Genomic DNA, 19,688 nt, shown 5'->3' with positions numbered 1-19,688 from the left:
AGGAGCCGGCGGGAGAGGCGGGAGTGTGAAAGCAGATGGAAATTTAATTTTTTAATGACAGCAGCAGATGGCAAAAGACACGCAAGTGGAGTCGCAGCGTGGCGGAGCCGTTTATAGAGCACCCGGCGGAGCCACGGCGTGTGCCGGCGGCACGGCGGGGGCCGCTCGGTTGAGGGATGGAGGGGGGTGGCAGGGGGTGGGCAGGGGGTTCCCACGGCTGGGCTGGGGGCCCCTGGGGCCATCCTCACCCCAGGGGTGGGGGTCGCTCCCATGGGCTGAGCCGGAGGGGGATTGGGGCGAGCTGCCATCATTCGGGGGCTTCCTGTTTCCATCGTGACCCACAAACCGGGCTGCAGCCCCCCGAATCGCCCAGAGCGGTGGGTACCGGCGGCTTCGGCCACTCGGCTGGGCCGAACATGAGTGGGGGGAGGGATGGAGGGGGGATCATCAGCAAGACGAGGGCTGAGTGCAGCCCTGAGGCGTGGATGAGTGGATAGAGGACGGAGGCCTGGGTGGGTGGGGAGATGGAGCGATGAGTGGGTGGGTGGGTGGGTGGATGAAGGCAGGGATGGAGTGGATGGATGAATGGATGGATGGATGGATCTATGGATCTATGGATGGATGGATGGATCTATGGATGGATCTATGGATGGATGGATGGGTCTATGGATGGATCTATGGATCTATGAATGGATGGATGGGTCTATGGATGGATGGGTTGATGGATGGATCTATGGATCTGTGGATGGATGGATGAGTCTATGGATGGATGGATGGGTCTATGGATGGATCTATGGATCTATGGATGGATGGATGGGTCTATGGATGGATGGGTTGATGGATGGATCTGTGGATCTGTGGATGGATGGATGAGTCTATGGATGGATGGATGGGTCTATGGATGGGTCTATGGTTGGACGGACGGATGGAGGGACAGGACAGATGGGTGATGGTGGGTGCCCGGTCGTGGGTGGCTGCACAGGGACGACTGCACTGCCGGCCGGCCAGATGGATGGCCGCTGCTGGGCTGTGCGCAGAGGGAGGGTGCACAGGCGGGGCGGGAGGGGTGCCGGGGCACGCCGGGCGCAGGGCGGGCCTAGGGACACGCACCCACGGCCGCGGGGGACACGAACCCACCGGGGGGGGGTGCTGCCCCTCCCGGCCGCCAGGGGGCGGTAGCGGCCGGCGTCGCGCACATGCGCAGAGGGCGGGGGCGGCTGCGGGCCCAGCGGCGCCCCGGCAACAAGTGCTGAGCGCTGATTGGTTGAGTGTCCCCAAGAGGCATCGGGATTGGTCCCTCTGCCACCGACCCAGACCTCCTCCCTCTGCTGGGCACGGCCGCGGGGCCAGTGCCGGAGCGCGGCGGGAGTAGGACAGCCAATCAGAAAGGGGTGCGACATGGTAACCAATGGCCGGCCAGCGCCGCCCATGGGAAACCAATCAGCGTGTTCCGAGCTGCTTGACGAGCTGCTTGACCCCGCCCCCACGCGGAGACCGCGAAAACGCACCCGGCGGCGGGAAGCGGGGCGCTGTGGGCGGGGCCTCATCGCCGCGCAGCCAATGGGGAGGGCGGGCGCGCGGTGGGCCCGAGTCCGGTTCCGGTTCCGGTTGGGTGCCGGTGCCGGTTCGGGGCCGGCCGGAGCTTCCTGTGGCCGCCGCCATGGAGCCGGCCGAGGCGGAGTTCCTGGCCGAGAAGGAGCTGGTGACGATCGTGCCCAACTTCAGCCTCGACCGGATCCACCTCATCGGGGTCGGCGGGGCCGGGGGGTGGGGACAGGCCCGGGAGAGCTGGGGGGCAGGGGGACAGGGTTTGGGGGACAGCAGCGGCGGGTCGGGGGACAGAGCCTGGTGGGATTGAGGGCAGGGTGTGGGCGGGCCTTGGGGCTGGGGGGCTGAGGGAGAGGGGCTGAGGGGACTGGGGACCGGCTGGGGAACGCGCAGAGGGGACGGGGGTATGGGGAAAGGGCTGAGGGGGTGGGGGGATTGGGGGTCTGATCTGGTGGGGGTGGAGGGATTGGGGGGCAGGGGCGGGGGGGGCGGGTTTGGAGAGGAGGCAGCACATCCCCCCAGGGGGTTTGGGAGGGGGCAGTGCTGTCCCCCACCTCTCCGGTGCTTTTGCAGAGGCAGCGCAGCCCCTGGCACCTGAGCCTTGGCTGAGGGGGTGACCGGCTGCCCTGGGTGCTGAGCCCCCAGCTCTGGCAGCGGGTGCCAGGATCTGCCCTGGGTGCTGGGCTCCGCTGCCACCTGCCTCCGAAAGCGCCTGAGCCCGGGGGGCTGCGTTTTCAGGATAGATGTAATTTCTGTAAAACACTTTGAAATAGGAAATGCGCTGGAAACTTTAGTTATTACTTCTCAAGGGAGAGGAGGAAAAGTCAGAGAGCAAGAATTACGGGAGGCGAGAGGAGGAAATTCAGATGCTATTTGACTCTGGCTTTTCCAAATCCCCCAAAAACTCATGATCCCTAGAGATGGCTGAGGCCAAATCAACAGACAAGCACTGTGGTGTCCCAGCCTTCACTGCCGCCTTATTCTCGTCTTCGATTTGTCTTCCAGGGAGATCTGGGTCCTTTCAATCCCGGCTTGCCAGTGGAAGTGCCTGTCTGGTTGGCCATTAACCTGAAGCAGAGGCAGAAGTGTCGGCTGATCCCTCCAGAATGGATGGATGTCGGTAAGGATGGCGGCTTCAGCCCTGGGCTTCAGCGGGTGCAGTGGAAACACGAAATAAAAACAACAACTCTGGTTTTCACCATTAGTGGGAAGCTTAATTCAACAAACACAAATGACTCGGAGAGAACGATCTAACGTTCTACCACTGGAATTCTTTATATTTACAGGAGATGTAATCTTCCTGGTTAAGTCAGGCATTTAACTTCTGTTCCTCTGCTGAGGAGGAAGAACAAGGGTTAGATTGAATCCCCAGCCCCAACGCTCATCTTCAGAAGCAGCCGCTGGTCTTTCTGAGCAGCACTTGCATCTCTCGCAAGGCTTGTTCAGAAGGAGCCGGGGACCTTGGGTGACGCTCTGTGAGGAGGGAGGCTTCGGAGAGCGTATATGTGTGTTTGTCGCTGGTTCACTCACTCCCTGAAATCGTTTTCCTTGAGGGCATCGGAAATGGGAGGTCGTCTCACTCTCTAAAAAGTGAGAATCGTGGCACCCTCCCTTTTGTCATCTCAGGGGGCACTGAGAAAGAGAAAAAGCAAACTCTCGTGGAGCTGCAGCAAGAGGGAAACCTGCACCAAAGTGTTCCTGCTTTATTCATTCAAGGGCACAAACGCTACTTAGCGCACGTGTTTTGTGGTGAAGGGACCGCCAATCCGTTTGGGGATCAAGCTGGTGTAGATCCAGTCTCCTGTTTTTCCTGGGGGGGTAAAAGTGTGCCTGGAACACTGAAGGTCTGGCAATGTCTGACCGTTCCTGGTTGTATTTTAGAAAAACTGGGGGAAATCCGGGACCAGGAACGTAAAGAGGACACCTTCACTCTGATGCCCAGTCCCTATTATATGGAACTCACAAAGCTGCTGTTAAACTAGTAAGTAGGAAATGTATTGTAACAGTTTCCGCCCGAGTACATGCTTGCATAGACAATTTTTCAAGCTTTCGTTGGCAGTGGCCCCAGAGAGTGGTGGGAAAGTGAGAGTTAATGGAGGTTTATTTCACAGCGTGCCAAGATCTCGTTGCAGCAGTTTTCTCATGGTAACTTTGCATTTCAGTAACTTGGGGATTGCTTGTTCTGCGGCCTGATAATTGGGACTGCGCCGCTTTATTGAGCGGCAGCTAAGCGTAGAGGCCTTGAGGATCGGCAACACGTTCCATGGCTGCAATCTGTTCAGCAGCCTAAACCCTCCAGGCTTCTTCCTTGGCTCTCCTTCAGGAGGAAAGCTCCTCTTTTCTCGGCCTGAGAAGCAGGAGACCAGGGATATTCCGAGTCTGAACTCATGCCTGCTGAGGCATTTCACTTGTAAAATGTGCTGGCTGGTATTTTTCTCAGTGCAGGCTCTTCTGACTTTAAGCCCTCGATTACGGCAGGGCGGTCATTTAAGCACTGGCTTTTCCTCTGGAGATGACGCTCTTGGCGTGCGGCTCCTTCCCTCACGCTAGAATAACCCTGACAGCTCTGTCCGTGTGAATTGATCTCATCTCCCGAGGTCCTTATGGCAGCGCTGAATTGCCTTAATGGGAGGATGTGGCACAACTCGTACGGTCCTTTCAACTTAATACTCTCTGATAGAGCCACGAGAGCACAGAGCCGGGGCTGTAATCGCAGCCGAGTCCTTTCAATTCCCCAGCTGCCCGTGACTTTGGCCGGGTTATTGGCCCTCCGTGTACCTCGTACCAGCTGGGCAATTAAAGAGCAGAAGGATTCTAGTGAGAACCAGATGCTGCATCAGAGCTGAGCATTCCTGGGTAAATAAACTGTCCCAAAAATCCCAGCAGCAGAAGTACCAGGCTGGATTTTAATGTCGAGTTGCAGGGTTTTTTTTTTTTTTTTTCCTCTCTAGCAAACTGCTCTGCTTATGCCTCAGAGGGCTGAAGAACTGCCAACATTACTTACGCCAGTGACATAACGTACGGGTCCCTCGCAGCCTGTTCTGATCCGCTCTCTCCTCCTTTCAGCGCCTCAGACAACATCCCAAAAGCCGATGAGATTCGAACGCTGGTGAAGGATACCTGGGACACCCGGATAGCCAAGCTGCGGCTGTCTGCGGACAGCTTCGTCAGGCAGCAGGAGGCTCACGCCAAGGTGCGGCGGGGACGAGCCGGGAGAGCTTTGCCAGTTCTGTGCTGGGAGGATTCCAGATGCCGTGCGATTGTGTGGGCTTGTGACTGATGAGAGCTGCTCGTGAAAATGCTGGTTGGGGCATGTTTTTCCTGGGTTGTGGGTATGGCAGTTGGGAACTAAAGCCATATGCTGAAACCTTGCTTTATGGGCTGGTTGCAGCTCCCCGTGCGTTAAGGAAATAGCGCTCTTGTTGCTCGTGGGTTTCTCTTGACCGGGGGTGGCAGCTGGGCCTGTCCCTTGGGGGGTCACCAAAGGAGAAGCGTGTGCCGCAGAGCTACTTTCCGAGTTCCTTGTGGCAGGTCTGTTTCCCCACATTCTGCCCTTTTCTCTTTTAGCTGGATAACTTAACTTTGATGGAGATCAACACAGCCGGGACTTTCCTTACTCAAGCCTTAGATCACATGTACAAGCTCCGGACTAACCTTCAGCCTGGCGAGAGCGCCCACTCCCAGGATTTCTGAGGTACTAGCCGGGCCAGCACTCAAACCTCCCAGGAGAGGGCAGTGGAAGGGAGCAGACTCTGCTCCTCGGCCTTCATCTGACCAGCCTCTACCTCCCTGCCCAGATCTGAAGCCGCCCAAGCCTCGGCTGCCTGCAACCCCTCCTGGGCTGGGCAGCAGGCACACGGGCAGGGGTTCTCCTTCCCAGAGGAGAGAGCAGGATTCCCGTGGCCGGATGGGAATTGCTCCAGAGCTGCCAATGGCACGGGAACATCCCCGCACGATCGCTCCTACGCGTTCCCTCTTTGCAGAGGTCGAGCTCTCTCTTGGGTTCGAGAGATCTGCTTGGTGCAGGTGGTGGCTTGCCAGCGCTAGGCTGCTGTCTAATGATGTCAGGAGGATCTCTGCGCCCTGGAGAGTGTGGGTGTACTTCATAGAGGGAACTTCTGAGGGCAGCACAGGCCACACACTGGCTTGAAAGCGATAAATTTCTAGGCGGTGCTTCGCCATGAATTTTCTCAGAGCCTTGAAAAAGGGGGAAGATGTGCCGGCGATGAGAGGTGTCTGCTGCTCTGCTGGGGAGATCAGCCGGGAAGCAGATCCATCTGCTCTTTGGAGAAGGACAAAAGAAAATGGCTTTCCCTCTCCAAAGCCAGGCTGTCTCGTAATATCCTACGTCTGCCTTTTTTTTTTTCTTTTCTCTTTTTAATCTGAAACTGTGTGTATGAAAAAAATAAAATTAATTGCAGCTGAGTCAACGGCATCAAATTAGTCCCTGTGTTTTGTCGCACGCTGTGCATCAAGCGTACACGGGTTAAACAATGCTTGGAAAAACCCGCAGCTCTCCTCCTTTGGCTCCGGCCCCGTTCCCCTGCGGCAGACCGACAGGCGACGGCAGGATCCTCGCCGGCGTCGGGCTGCGTTGATGGCAGATGTAATTATTACGGGCAGAGGGGGGAAAATGCCGGCTCGAACCCGACGGTGGCAAGCCACGAGCGGTGCCCTTCCCCGAGCATCTGGGCCAGGCTCCGCGCGGCTCCTGCCTGCCATCTGTGCCCTGCCTGCCTCGGCCGCTGCCCGCAGCGCTGCCCGCAGGCAGAGGGTTCCGACAAGGTGAGGATGGCAGGAGCTGCCCCCCGGCGAGGCTGGGGGATGCTCGGAGCAGGGCTGCTTTCCCATCGCCGCTGGGGGAGAAAGAATCCTTTGCCAGCGTTGTGGAAGAGTTTATTATTGTTCTTGGTTGGTTTTTTTTGGATGTTTTCAGAAATTACAGCAATATATTCATAAATACCTAATTACTACATTCAACAAATAATATATTACATTACAATTAATTCAAACAAGTACACTTAGAACATGTTTAGGGGGTTTTTTTTCTCCTTTGTTTTTTTTTTTTCTGTTTGTTTTGTTTTCTTTCACAGCATCTAAACTGCCCCCAGCGGGCTCTGCCCTCCCAGGCTCTGGCGCAGCTGCTCGAGCGATTCAGCACGGGGTACGTACAAACAGACACGACCGTTCCCCATGGCCCCGGGGGGGAATAATTCTGAGAAATCGGTCCAAAATACGTGATTATTGGTGAGGGGGGAAAAAAATCTCAGGACGGGAGCTGCTACAGAGCCAGGCGACATCCCAGCCAGGCTCCTGCCCACGGCCTCATCGCGGCACGGCGGCGAGGGATAAATTGCCGATGATTTTCCATTCCCCAGCTTCTTCCCCCGTTCCCCCCCCTCCCTCCTCTCCCCAACACACGGGAAGGGAAAAAGCGAGTCGAGCAGCGAGCATATTTTGCCGTGTTAAAATTCATTGTGAAGCCCAGAGTTGGCAGCGGCTAGGCCAGAGGCTGGCGATGCAATTGGGGATTTAAAAAAGATTAAACTAATTTCTGTCACAAGGGCATTTTGCTTTTTAATCTTGCACAGCTTTTTTTTTTTTTTTTGGTGAAGCCAATGGGAGACTGGAGGGGGGAAATGGGGGGGGGATGTTAATGCTTTCTTTGCGAGTGCAACAAGAGAATTTAAAGCAGAAAGCAGAGGTCATCTTTTCCTGTAGACATGAGCTTGTCTGGTGGCAAATTAAAAAAAAAAAATAAATAATTTTAAAAAAAATTAAAAAAAAAAATATATATATATAAAAAAAGCCTCCCTGGGGAGTTAGGGTGTGCGATGATTGGAAAGTGGCTAAAAATGGCACCATGTGGTGCCAAGCCTGGACCTGCCGCCCCAGCCCGACGCCGCAGGCAGCTCCTGCCCGCCGGTGGGCACGAGGTACAGGCAGGAAGAGCTCGACCCAGCTTGTCCCCGTGATGCCACCAACCCCGTGCCAAGCTGCGGACCCCACGGGCGAACCCCGGCTCCCCCTGCCCAAACCACCTTATAGCGCCGCTCTGATTGTCTCGGTATTTGGGGGGGGACACAGAAGGACACCCCCTGTGCCACCCATCCCTAACCCCTCCAGCCCTCTGGGTGCCATCGCTTCGTATTTTTAATTTGGCAGACGGAGCCCACGCAAGGCTGAGAAACCACCCGGCACCGCAACACCCACAACTGCCCAGAGGGACCAGAAAAAGACCCAGAAATCAAAGGAAAAATGGTAAAAAAACCAAAACCCAAACCCCAAAAATAACAACCCAGGAGGCTGAGGGTGGTGGAAGGGCTCAGCTCCGGGTTCCCCAGGGACTGGCGGTGGGACGGCACCTGCCCTGCGGGAAAAGGGGATTTATTTTTCCTGGGGTTTGGGTTTTTTTTTTTAATTCTTTTAAAACACTTCTGTCCTGACCAGCAGCCATACTAACACTAAAAGCAAGTTAATCTTTTTGCCAAAAAAAAAAAAAAAAGTAAAAAGGGGAAGGGAGAAGGGGGAGGGGAGAGGAAAAAAAAAAGGCAAAAAAAAAGCAGAAACATATTAAAAAAAAAGGCAAGCTTTTTATAACAATAATTAAAGTAATAAAAACATACAAAACTTTTTTTTTTTTAATATATATACACAGTACAAGGCTGAAGCACCTTTTTTTTTTTTTTTTTTGTCTCTTAAATCGCAAAACCACGGTGACTGACTCCGACAAGTTAACCCCGCCGGGGCCCACCGTCGGCGCGCGTCCGTGCCCCTTCCCCGCCAAACAGGAACAAAAAGGTACCTTCAACCAGTTTATTGACTTTATTGTTTTATAGCGAAGTGCATTTCCAGTGGAAAGCCCCGGGGTGGGGTAGGGGGGGAGGCTCCCGGTGCCGTGCCGTGCCGTGCCGGGGAGGAGGGGGCTCAGCGGCTGCTGGCCGGCCGTCCCGCACCCGGCCCCGCGGGGCTCCTCCAGCCTTAGTGTTGTCGGTGGAGTCTTTTAATTAAAAAAAAAAAAAACAAAAAAAACAAAACCAAAAAAAAAACCCCAACAAAAATGAGCGCTATAAAGTGTGGGTGGGTGGAGGGGGGGGCCCGCAGCGCCCTGTCTCCCGGGAGGAGAGCCCGAGCCGGGCTGGCAGTTGCTTGCAGAGGACCGGAGGGGACGGGACGGGGTCTGCTCGCCGTCTGCTCGCCATCGGGTGGGCTCCCGGCTCCCGTGCTCCTTTGCTTCATGCATGGCACATTCTCCATTTATTTTTTTTTTATTATTTTTTTTTTTAAATTTTATTTTTTTAGCTTCAAACCTCCCAGTGAAAAATATTAAATATTCAAGGTAATAAAATAGATTATTATTTCTAGACTATATGTTCGGCCTAGCCCAAGGAGCGTCACCTGGGATACCCCTTGAAATAACCCCTAGACCACTGCATTGCAGGCAAGGCAAGGCACTTCCGCAGGTGATCCAGCTCGGCTTGCAGGCGCTCGCGCTCCGAGACCATCTTCTGCTTCTGGGTCCTTAATTCCTGCAGGCAGCCAAGGGGAGAAGGCAGAGTCAGGGCAGGCAGCGAGCAAGGGATGGGATCCCTCCCGGATGCCCCGCGGAGGCGGTGGGGGGGGGGGTGCAGGGGTGCCTGTGCCCCGGGTTTGGGTGGGTGGGTGGGGGGGGGGGGTACGGCCGCGGCCCCGCTCACCGCCATGCTGTGCGAAAGCTGCTCTGCCGTCAGGCTCAGGCTGTAGTGCTGGGCCTCCAGCCGCCGGCACTGGGTCTGCAGCACTTGGCGTTCCAGGTTTTGTTCTGCGAAGCCCAAAGGAGAAGAAGGGGTGGGGTGAACGCCGGCTCCTCCGGTTCCGTGCACGGCACAGCACCGTGCCCGAGGATGCTCTGCCCAGCCGCAGCATCCCTGAGCATCCCCGGCCCCTGGGCTGCCCGCAGGGAACCTCCCGTGAATACAGCCCTGAATACATGAATTTTTCACGTATACATCAATTTTCACTGTCGCCTCTTGCTTTTATGCCACTCCTGCAGTGCCGGGGAGCCACCAGCGCTTCCCCGACCCATTCCGGCAGGAGCCAGAGGCGCCCGGTCAGGGTCCGGCGTGGTTTCACCCAGGGGAAACTGAGGCACGAAGTGGGGGTTTACCCCTCCCCTCATCCCCTACCTTCTATATGTTCCTGGTAAGCTTCAAAAATTGCCTCGATCCCTTGCCACTTGGGCCTGGGGTACTCCTCCTCCTCTTCCTCCTCCTCCTCCTCCTCCTCTTCCTCGGAGGCCGAGTCGTGGGGCAGCGGGGGCAGCGCCCGGTGGGGCAGTGGCCCCTCGGCCGTGCCGTTGTGCGGGGGGGCGGCCAGGCGGCTGGACGCCTGCAGCTCGGGGATGTTGTAGTGGATGGAGGCGTCGAGCTTGTGGTTCTGCTCCGCCGTCAGCGCCGCCGTCCCCCCTGCGGGGACCGAGCATCAGCCCCCCGCTCGCTCCCCACATCCCCCACCCGCTCCCCGCGTCCCCTGCCCCAGTGCTGCCCCCCCCCCCGAGGCTGCATCAGGAAAGATGCTCCCCTCAAGGTATTGATTTCCATCCCCCCCCCCCACCCAAGGCCATTTTTGGGGGGCTGCAGCATCTTCTGGGGGTTTTCATCACCCACCCCATGCCCCCGGCACGCTGGAGTAACGACGTTTTGCTCGCTCATTGAATTGAGTGAGTCCGGGCGGAACGGAGCCGTATTATCCCAGCGCCTTATATTCATCTTCATCGACGAGCTCCTGGGATGCTCCAGCAACGCGTTTGCCGGTGGATGTCGTGCCCTCGGCGGTGCCAAACCCCAGCGGGGGGGGGGGGCCAGGGGGGTCTCCCACCCCACGGGGATGCTATCCCGGTGGTACCCAGCCAGCTCCCCGCATCCCCGCCGTTACCTTTGTGCTTCTGCAACGCCTTCTGGGTGGACTGCAGCACCGACTCGTGGAACTGGTGGGCGAACTCCTCGGCGATGAAGGGCTCCCAGGGCTTGCTCTTGCCGTTCATGCTGTGGGACAGCGGCACCGGGATGTCCTTGGGCAGGGGACCCCTGACGTAGCTGAGGATGCTCAGTGCCTTCTTCCCGGGGTGCCCGTCGCTCAGCCGGGGCTTCTCCACCGATGCCGTGGCCGATTCCTTGGCCCTCGGTAGCTCCTGGGGTCTCAGCTGGTCTAACCTGCCCGGCTCTGCCGTTTTCTGCGCCTCTGGCACGGAGACGGCGATGCCCACGGGTTTATCCGGATCCAGCAGGAGCGGCGGCACCGGCGGCTCTTTGGGCAGAGGAGGAGCAGAGGCGGCTGCAGCGGGGGCTCCGTGTCCCCCGCAAGGCAAAGCCGTGCCCCCCCATCCCGCCGGGCAGGGGGTGCCCCCGGCCAGCCGAGAGCCAGGGAGGGAGCGGGGGTGCTTACCGGCGGTGGGGCCGCTGGGGCTGTCCCGCGGGGAGCTCTTCACCACCACGGCGGCCGGCGTGGTCTTCTGCTTCATGGCCTGGAGCATCTCCACCAGCTTCTCCTTGTCTGCGGCATGGGAAGCTGAGGTTTAGTGTAGCCTCTGCTCAGCAGAGCAAGCTCACGGCCCCAGGCACCCCCAAACCAGGGAGTGGGGACCCCCCCCCGAGCCGGGGCCGGCCCCGAGCATGCACGGGGCATGTCTGTTACCTTTCCTCTTCTCGGCGCTGATGTGCGTGAGGTTGAAGATGGTGAGGAAGCGCTTCTTCTCCTCGAAGTTGGGGCTGTTGTTCATCTCGTCGGGGCTGTAGCGGGTGGAGAGCGGGAGGCGCGGGGAGGGCGTGCGGCGCTTGTTCTGCACCGTCGGCGGCGAGGGGCTCCTCTCCCGCAGCATCCGCCGGCGCTTGCGACGCTTCTGGCTCAGCAATTCCTCCTTCTGCTGCTGTGTGGTGAGGCCGAAGAGCTGCAGGAACTCCAGCTTCTGGGGCACCGAGGGGGAGAGCAGAGCAGGGTCACCCCCAGACCGGTCCCCATCCTCATCCTCATCCCCAGCCCCGACCCCCTGGCATCTCTGCAGCCGGCTGGGGACGGCGGCTGCACGGCGGCACTGGGAGCTGCTGCCCGAGGAGGGGGGGCTGCCCCGGGGGACAGAGGGGACAGGGGACGGCGAGCGCCGGTTGTACCTCGGAGGACGTATCCAGCTTCAGCGGGGGCTGCTCGGCCACGCAGCGGAGATGGGCCCGCACCTCCTCCTCGTCGCTGTCGTCGCAGGAGTCGTCCAGGTCGTAATAATACCCTGGGGATGGGGAGAGGCTGGCGTGAGACGGGGGAGACCACGGTGACACTGCGGGGACCCTGGGGACCTGCGGGGACCCTGGGGAACCCTCTGGGGACAGGGGTGCAGCGGGGTGCTGCTGCGCTGGGGGATGATGCTGGAGGGGAGCGGTGGGGGTGCAGTGTGGGTCCCAGCAGGGTGGGGGGGTGTAACCCCATGGAGCCCTGTCCCCGCTCCACCGGCTGTGGGACCCGCAGGGCATCGCCCGCCCCCGTGTCCCCACTCAGCATCCCTTTGGGATGGGTGGCGGGGGCTCAACAGGAGGGTTAACGGGACACGGCCCGGGGTGGCTGCGGCTGAGCCCCCCATCTCCGCTGGAGGGGGGACGGCAACACCTGCCCCCCCCCCCGCAGCGCTCCGTCTCCTCCTCGCCACTGTTCTCATCCCCGCTCGCGCAGTCCCATTAATATTTAAAGCCCGCTTATTAGCCTCAGTTCATCATTTATTAATTGGGCATGTCTAGAGCAGAGGATTTACCGAGCCGCTCGGTTTACGGGAGCGTTCGCATCGCGGGCTGCCGGCATCCCCAGGGAGACCCACCGGCCGCCCCCACCACCGCCACGTCCCGGCGCCGGTCTGGGGGTCCCCGGCGCGGTGCAAACCCGGCACCTCACCTTTCTCGCGGGCCTCCCGCCGCCGGCGCTCCTCCAGGTCGAGTTTGCTGACCAGCCTGCGGTGCTGCTGCACGAACTCATCGTAGATGTACATGGGGTCCTGGGCGCGGGGCAGGGGGGGCCGGTAGGGCGAGCTGGGCTTGGCGGCCTCGGCGAAGGGGGCGGCCGGGGGTCTTTGCTGGCTCAGGATGCTCTGCGTGGACTTCTCCAGCTCGGCTAGGAAGGGGGCGTGGGTGAAGCCCCCGTGCTCCGGGGCACCGGGCTCCCGTCCTGGGGGGTATTTCTCCAGAGCATCCCTCTTCCTCGCCCCCTCCTCCAGCTTCTCGGGGCAGAAGACCCTCTCCACCTTCACCAGCGGGATGCCCTGGCGGCTGGGCTCGAAGGGGGCCGGGTGGCCGTGGAGGGTGTGGGGCTCGGGGAGGCGCCGGGGGGGCTCGGGGGGGCTCTCCATCAGCGAGACGGGGTTCCAGAGGGACGTGGTGACGGGGTGGTGCTGGGGCTTGGGGGAGATGAGCGGCGGGGGCCCACCAAAGTGCTGCCCCGGCTCCCGGCCGCTCGGCTCGTGGCGGCTCGATCCCGACCTGCGGGGAGAGGAGAGGACCGGAGAGGTGAGGGGCCGGCACCGCTGCCAGAGCACCGGCCGCACCTCGGCACCGGGCTGCTTTTGGGTGAGAAACGTGGCGTTAGGGCCAGCCGGAGGGGTTTGTGCACGTGGGGCTGCCATGCTCGTCCCCTCCTGTGCCACCGCCCCGAGGGACGGTGGGGGGGCAGAGTTGACAAGTGGGTTGAGCAGGGATGGGGCTGCATTCCCGGTCCCCCGGGACCCCCGGCACGACACCCTCCCCGCCACCCCGGCTGCCCACCACGGGGCCAGGCGAGCCAGCGGTCCTGGCACAGCCCTGCTCCCCCCGCGGCACGGGCAGCGCCCCGGCGCAACCCCCCTCCGACAGCCGGGGATGCAGCCAGCCTGTTAGCGGGATAAATATTTCATGCGCCCAAGCTGTGCATTTAACGCTTTTCCGCTCCAGCGCCCCGGACCTCCGTGCACAGAGCAGCGAGTTCAGCTCAGCGCCGCTATCTGCCGCCCCGGCACCGCGTCACCACCGGCGGGAGCACCGCCGGCCCTCCCAGGGATCGGGCCCTCTCCCTCCCCGCTGGATGCGGACACCCCTGGGATGAGGATGAGGATGGAGCATCCCCTGGCTGCAGGTGTTTCGGGGTGATCTTGCTCTCTCCTCCCCAATTTGGGGCGGGAGCAGAGGACGGGGAAGGGAGGCTGCGGCGGGCACTCGCCTTTGTGCCGCGATCTGCTCCTTATTATCCTCGATGAGCCGCGCTAATCCCCTGGATACCCAAAAATAACAAAGAGAACTGGCGGCAGAGCCGGCTGGATGAGCCCGCACTGCTTAAGCACTTAGCAATGGGGGTGAGCAAGCCCCTGTCAATCAGGGGGTGCAGGCACGCTCCTCTTCCCCCCCCCAAACCGCTCGGCTTTGGGGCAGGTTGCCCCCCCCGCCCCCGCAAAACGGGGTATCCCACCGCCTGGGTCTGCTGCACGGCGGGGAGCTGCAATTAGCGGTGCCGGGTGCCTGGGCAGCACCTGGCCGCTCGCCGCTGGCCCCTGGCCACCTCCCGGGCTCCTCGCCTGCCGCCGCGCAGATGTCGGGCACCGGTAACGCCCGGCATTGCCAGCGCAGCCGGCCTGGCTGGCACCGCGCGATGGGGATCTGCTGGCGCCGGCCGAGCACGGCGGCTTCTGCTCACAGGGGCGTGCAAGGAGCGAGGGGCACGGCTACGGGGTGGCCAGAGCCGGCTAACGGGGGGGTGGAGGGGCACAGCCACGGGGCGACGGGGGAAAATCCTATAGGTATTACAGCAGGGATGGCTGCGACGGGGAAAAAAATGCAATTGGGTTTTAGGGGGAAGCTGCATCCCTGGAGCGGAGCTGGCAGCATCCCTACCTGGGGTGCTCCGGCCGATGCTCGGGCTCGGGCTGGCTCGGGGCGCGCCCCATGTCGAGATGCTGCTCCAGCACTTGTTGCCGAAACTCTGAGACTTGGGATTGCCGATCTTCCTTCTCCTGGCGCAGCCGGCGCTGCCGGGCCAGCCACTTCTCCTCCTCGTTGGTGCGGTGGATGAGCAGCGCCGTGGCCGCGCTGCTCCCCGGCAATGGGAACACGTTGTGGTTGGGGATGAGGCTGGGCACGGGGTGGTGGGAGGCCGGCGGCTGGTGCAGCGGGTGCTGGATGGGCTTCGGCGTCGGCAGCACCGAATCCTTGAGTTTCTCTGGGTTGGAAAGGAGGTGCCAGAGAGTCAGAGCAGGGAAAAGGGGGGGCTACCCGCGGCCATCGCTGGCTATCATTGGGGCGCACAGGGTCCCCCCCCAAGCATCCCTGCGGGCGGGAGGCACACGGAGCTGCGGGGCAGCCGGCAGCCAGAGCCCGGTGCTCCCCTGCCCGGTCGGGGGGGCGGGGTGGGGGGCGCTGCCCGCTCGCTGCCAGCCCAGCTGCCAGGCGTGCCACGGCACCGGACCGAGTCAGATGGCACAGGCACCGCGCCGCCTCTCCGAGAGCCGCGGCAGCTGGGCTTTTGGCAAAGCGCACTGGCAGCCGGGAGAGCCCGGCGCCGTCCCGAGCCACCTCCCGGGGCCACCGACCCCCTCGGCTTTGCCATCTGGATGGGGAAAGAGGACGGTGGCAAGCTGCGCCGAAGGCAGCACCCCCCACGGCGTCACTGGTGGGGACGTTACCTGGTCTGCCAGGCACCAGCGGCTCTGCTGGTTTGCCCCGCTCCTCGGCCGGGTGCCCCCGCAGCCCGTGCAGCTCGGCCATGGGGAGGAAGGGCCCCTCCATGGCTTTCACCATGCTCAGCTCCTTCTCCCGGGCACGTTCCCGCTGCCTCTCCAGCTCCCGCTCCCGCTCCTTCTCCCGCTCTCGCTCCAGCTCCTTCTCGCGTTCCCGCTCCCGTTCACGCTCCTTCTCCCGCTCCCGGTCGGCTTCTCGCTCCCGCTCCTTCTCCCGCTCCCGCTCGCGCTCCCGCTCCCTCTGCCGCAGCTCCTCGTCCATTTGCAACCTGCAAAGAAAAGCCAAAAAACAAAAACCACCAACCCCCAAACAATCCCCGGATGCCTGTTAGCATCCCCTGGGGTGCCCTGTCCGTGCCCCCCCACCGTCGCCCCCCCGTACCTCTCGGCGGCGAGGCTGGAGATGCGCTCGGACTGCAGGGCGGAGAGGGAGGAGTGCGAGAGCTCGGGGGGGTACCGTACCCCCGAGAGGTGCAGGTGCATGGCCGAGGGGTGCAGGGGCGGCAGCGAGCCCGGCGCTGGCAGCGGGTAGAAGGGGGACCGCAGCGCCGACAGGCAGTACGACTCGTCCATCCTGGGGAGACGGCGATGCTCAGTGGGATGTGCGGCTCGGGAGGGGGAAGAAATCCCCAATTTTCCTCCCCCCCGGAGCAATCCCAGGCTGGATGGGGGCTGCCTTCTGCTGGGAGGGGGGTTTGGAGAGCCCCAAAACGTCCTCCGTGCAGCCCAACCACCCTCCCACCTCCCCAGCCCCCAAGGCTCGCCCTCCGGCCACCGGCATCCCCTGGGGACCCCCGTGCCCGCGCTCGGCGATGCCCAACCTGAAGGCGGGGTGCGGGAAGGGGTGATGTGTCAGGTAGCTGGGGTGGTAATACGCGGCGGCGGCGGCCGGATCCAGGCCGAGGGGCGGCAGGGAGGACATGCGGAGGTCCTCGGCGGTGTGGTAGGGACGGAAGCTGCGCAGGTAATCCTCGGTGACAGCGCTGGGAGGTACCACGTGGTGGACCGGCCGCTGCAGGCTGGGGGAGCAGGGAGATGGTCACCATCCCAGCCTGTCCGTCCCCCCCGCGCCCGGGGAGATGTCACCCCTCTGGGATGCTCGGTGGGACCAGACCTGGCGGGGGACGCCCGCATCCTGCAATCCCCCCGCCCCCAATCCGTCACCAGCAGACTCACTTGAGAGGGGGGAAGCGGGAGTCCTGGACCACGGAGCTGGTGGGCAGCGTGAAGGAGTAGGGTGTCCCCAGGAGGTGGGAGGGGACAGCGGGGCCCCCCGCTTTCTCCTGCGCAAGGGGGGGCTCCGAGATGAGGCGCTCGCGGCCGCCGCTGCTGCTGCCTCGTGACCCTGCTTCTTGCTGGAAGGCAAAGAGACACAAACGTCGAGCTGGGTGTTAGGGGATGGCAGAGACCCTGCAAGGGATGGGGGGTCAGGGGGGTCCCCTGCTGTCTGCCCACCCCGAGACCCACAGCGGGTCCCCAGTATGACAGGGGGGTCCCTGGCTGGCACCCGTACCCCAGGGAGGACGCATCTGCCGGAGCATCCTCCCGCATCCAGGCTGTCAAGGGTGGGCTGGAGGGGCGTGAGGGTCCGGGGGGGGCTACACCAGGGGGGCACGGGCGGGAGGGGGGGTGCTGAAGCCGGGGCAGCGCTGACGGCAGGACACACGTTACCTGCCTGGAGATTTACAGGCCGCTTTGTTCTCCAGAGCTATTAATCATCCAAGGAGGATACAGACACGGCCAGTGGGAATCCAGCAGCCCTTTGATACCGGCCATAAACCGGGGGTCAGCCCGGCATCCCCCCCAGCCCCACGGACAGGCCGGCATCAGCAGCCCTGCCCTGCCCTGCCACGGGGCCTCACCCATCTTTAATAAACCCCCCCCCGATCCTCGGCACCGGGATGAAGGTCGCTCCCTCCTGGTGCCTGTACCAGCTGCGGAGGGACCCCTGGCAAGGGGGGGGCACCCACTGGGGCGATGAGGGACCCCGCAGGGTCCAGCAATTACAGGGGTGACCTCCAGCAAGGCAAGGTTGGGTTTAATAAAGATTATTTTTCATTGTGTCTTCTCCAGAGGAGGAGGAGGAGGATGGCAGCGGCCCCCCCACCCCCATGCATCCCCTCCCCATCCAGTCCCGGTCTCCAGACCCTCCGGGGCAGGTCACAGGTCCCCGGCCGTCGGGGACGGTCCCAAGGTCACCACGGCCGGCACAAAGGGCATCCCCCACCCCTGCCACCCCCGCCGCCTGCATTAAGGCTTATTGTGCGTGCCAGGCTCTGCTCTAATTACCTCCCCGTCTCGGGGCGTCACGCTGCGAGCGCGGCTCTGCCAGACAATAACCCACGCTCGGTTAACCCCCGTGCTGCGGGGGTCACTGGGGAGGAGGCGACACGGCGGGGGGAGGACATGGGGGAGCCATGGGATGGGGAGCACCCGGACACCCCACGCACCCCTCTGAGCACCCAGGGATCGTGGCTCAATTTATTTTTCTTCCCCCGCCCTCGGCGTTTCTCATCCCCTCCCATCGCCTCTCCGCTTTGTGGTTTAATTAGTCTTTCCAAGTGGCATAATCCCCCCGGGAATCTGCTTGTAGCGTGTGGAGGAGAGGAGAACCACTAACGATGCTTCTTAATTAGCCGCTTTCCACCCCCCCCCCCCCCGCCCCCCGCCTTCTTCCTCACGCTCCCCTCCGGATGGCAGCCCGGGGACGATGGCAGCCCGGGGACGATGGCAGCCTGGGGACGATGCTAGCCCGCGGACATGGTGGGGAGCAGAGGGGCCAAAAGGGGGGTGCCGCAGCCGTGTGGTCCCCCGGGAGCAGCGTGGCAGTGCAGCTCCTGGCACCTCGGACCGCGGTTGGCACAATCAGCGCCGTGCACGGCATCCCACGCCCCCCATCCTCGGAGCGGGGGGAAACCGGGTACCCCCCAAACACTGCCATACCTGTCTGCCCTCGCTCCTCCAGACCCCGTTGACCGTCTTCGTGGGGGCGATGGTGACGACGGGCGGCGTGCTGGGCACGCTGTGCCCCCCCGGGGGCACGATGATGGGGCCCATGGGGCCACGCTTGGGCGTGCTGGCGGGGGAGCTGTGGTTGGTGGCCGGCGAGGAGACTGGGGACGACTCGCTGCTTATCGAGGACCCTGAAAAATGAAAATAAGCGGGGGGAAAAAAGGTTAAGTGGCTGAAACCACCCTCCGAACTAGCTGAAGCCATCCCATGCCATCCCCCATGGGATGCCCCACTGCAGGGAGCAGGGATGGGGCACGGGGATGCACGCAGGGCGGTCAGCATCCCTCCAGCCCGCCAGGCTGGACCCCCTCATTCTCCCATCCTGGGGGGGGGGGGGTCCCTGTCCCAAGGGACGTTCCCCCGGTGCTATAAGGCTTTGCCCCCCATGGTGGGACGGGCGCCCTCTTGCTCCCATCAAATAGGGACTGCCAGCCCCCCCAACCTCCTGTACAGCCCCTCATGGGCGCAGCGAGCCCTGCCCGCGCTGCTCGCCCTGGCACAGCGACACCGACGCGATGCCAACCCAGCCGCATCTTCTCAAGTCGAACCCGCAGACTCCTTAATCCGGCCGCAGAAGTCACCGCGCGCAAGCCGGGGCACTCGGAGATGCTGGGATGAAGGAGTCACTCCCTGTAACCCTTGGGCAAGGCTTTGGCTTTATTTGCATAATACATCTGTATTTTAAATTATACCCACCCCGGGGACGCTGGCGATATTTGCAAGGGAAAAATAAAAATGGAATTAAAGCGGAGAGTGCAATGTGGGTCGAAAAGCAGAGCTGGAGCAGAAATACAAATTCAACGTTAACTAGGGCACACGGCGCTTGGTGTCTGCTCCGTGGCACATCGCTCGGTCCTAAAACCCAGCCGGGCAGCTTGGGGGGCTCCTACCCCCCCCCAGAACCCTGCTCCCAGCAGCCCCAAGTCTGGGCCAAGGGAAGGTTCCCGACACGCTGGCAGGGACCGGCTACTGGCCACCGAGGGGTAGCCAGTGGGCACCGCAGGATGCCAGCCGAGAGGTGACGATGCTCCGCATCCCGGCACCGAGCCTGGCACGGAGAGGGGGCTTGTCTCCCCCAGCTCCCCTGAGCGTGCAAGCTGGCTCCTCGCCCTGCAAGTGTGCAAGCTGGCTTCCCTGAGCGTGCAAGGCAGCTCGTCGCCCTGCAAGCGCGCAACCCATCTCCACCCCCCGCTCCGAACCCCCCGTGCACCCCTCACCGCGCTTACCCCCAGCACCAGGGTAACACCGGGAGGCAGCCGGGATGCGGCGGGGCCGGGAACGCCGCAGGGAAGCCCGAGCATCCCCAGGCCCTGGGAAGGATGCAGGATGCAGGATGCAGGATGCTCGGCGGAGAAGAGAGGCCAAGCGGAGCAGCCCACTGCCGGCCGCCCTGCCTTATTAATTATTCCCGAGT

General features: G+C 62.0%; 2 protein-coding genes across 6 annotated transcripts in view; one reads left to right on the top strand and one right to left on the bottom strand.

Annotated features, from left to right (window-relative positions):
* Positions 1–1,579: 1,579 nt before the first annotated feature.
* Positions 1,580–5,981, top strand: GINS2 (GINS complex subunit 2). 2 transcript variants are annotated; one of them, XM_054840127.1, is made up of 6 exons: positions 1,580–1,750; positions 2,554–2,668; positions 3,430–3,529; positions 4,615–4,741; positions 5,116–5,242; positions 5,346–5,981. In XM_054840127.1, the coding sequence occupies exons 1-5, from the start codon at positions 1,661–1,663 to the stop codon at positions 5,239–5,241; spliced, it is 558 nt and encodes a 185-aa protein (XP_054696102.1). In that variant the 5' UTR covers positions 1,580–1,660; the 3' UTR covers position 5,242; positions 5,346–5,981. The 2 variants fall into 2 exon arrangements, with proteins under 2 accessions (XP_054696102.1, XP_054696101.1); XM_054840126.1 differs by having other exon boundaries at positions 1,582–1,750; positions 5,116–5,981.
* Positions 5,982–8,151: 2,170 nt separating this feature from the next.
* The window catches only part of GSE1 (Gse1 coiled-coil protein), a 103,356-nt gene continuing 91,819 nt past the window's right edge, over positions 8,152–19,688 (bottom strand). For 2 of the 4 annotated variants that reach the window (XM_054840116.1, XM_054840118.1), the window contains 14 exons: positions 18,206–18,405; positions 16,439–16,617; positions 16,084–16,281; positions 15,645–15,836; positions 15,209–15,531; positions 14,421–14,745; positions 12,460–13,040; positions 11,694–11,806; positions 11,221–11,491; positions 10,972–11,079; positions 10,462–10,833; positions 9,714–9,992; positions 9,246–9,349; positions 8,161–9,077 (listed from right to left, as the gene is read on the bottom strand). In XM_054840116.1, the coding sequence (XP_054696091.1) occupies positions 8,943–9,077; positions 9,246–9,349; positions 9,714–9,992; positions 10,462–10,833; positions 10,972–11,079; positions 11,221–11,491; positions 11,694–11,806; positions 12,460–13,040; positions 14,421–14,745; positions 15,209–15,531; positions 15,645–15,836; positions 16,084–16,281; positions 16,439–16,617; positions 18,206–18,405 (3,380 nt within the window). In that variant the 3' untranslated portion in view covers positions 8,161–8,942. Of the gene's footprint in view, positions 9,078–9,245; positions 9,350–9,713; positions 9,993–10,461; positions 10,834–10,971; positions 11,095–11,220; positions 11,492–11,693; positions 11,807–12,459; positions 13,041–14,420; positions 14,746–15,208; positions 15,532–15,644; positions 15,837–16,083; positions 16,282–16,438; positions 16,618–18,205; positions 18,406–19,688 lie in introns of all 4 variants that reach the window. The other 2 variants (XM_054840115.1, XM_054840117.1) reach the window with 2 other exon arrangements.

The sequence above is a fragment of the Grus americana genome, chromosome 13 (assembly GCF_028858705.1).
Source record: "Grus americana isolate bGruAme1 chromosome 13, bGruAme1.mat, whole genome shotgun sequence".
NCBI lineage: Eukaryota > Metazoa > Chordata > Aves > Gruiformes > Gruidae > Grus > Grus americana.
The sequence above is the reverse complement of the archived record's forward strand: the minus strand, read 5'-3'. Positions and strand labels throughout refer to the sequence as shown.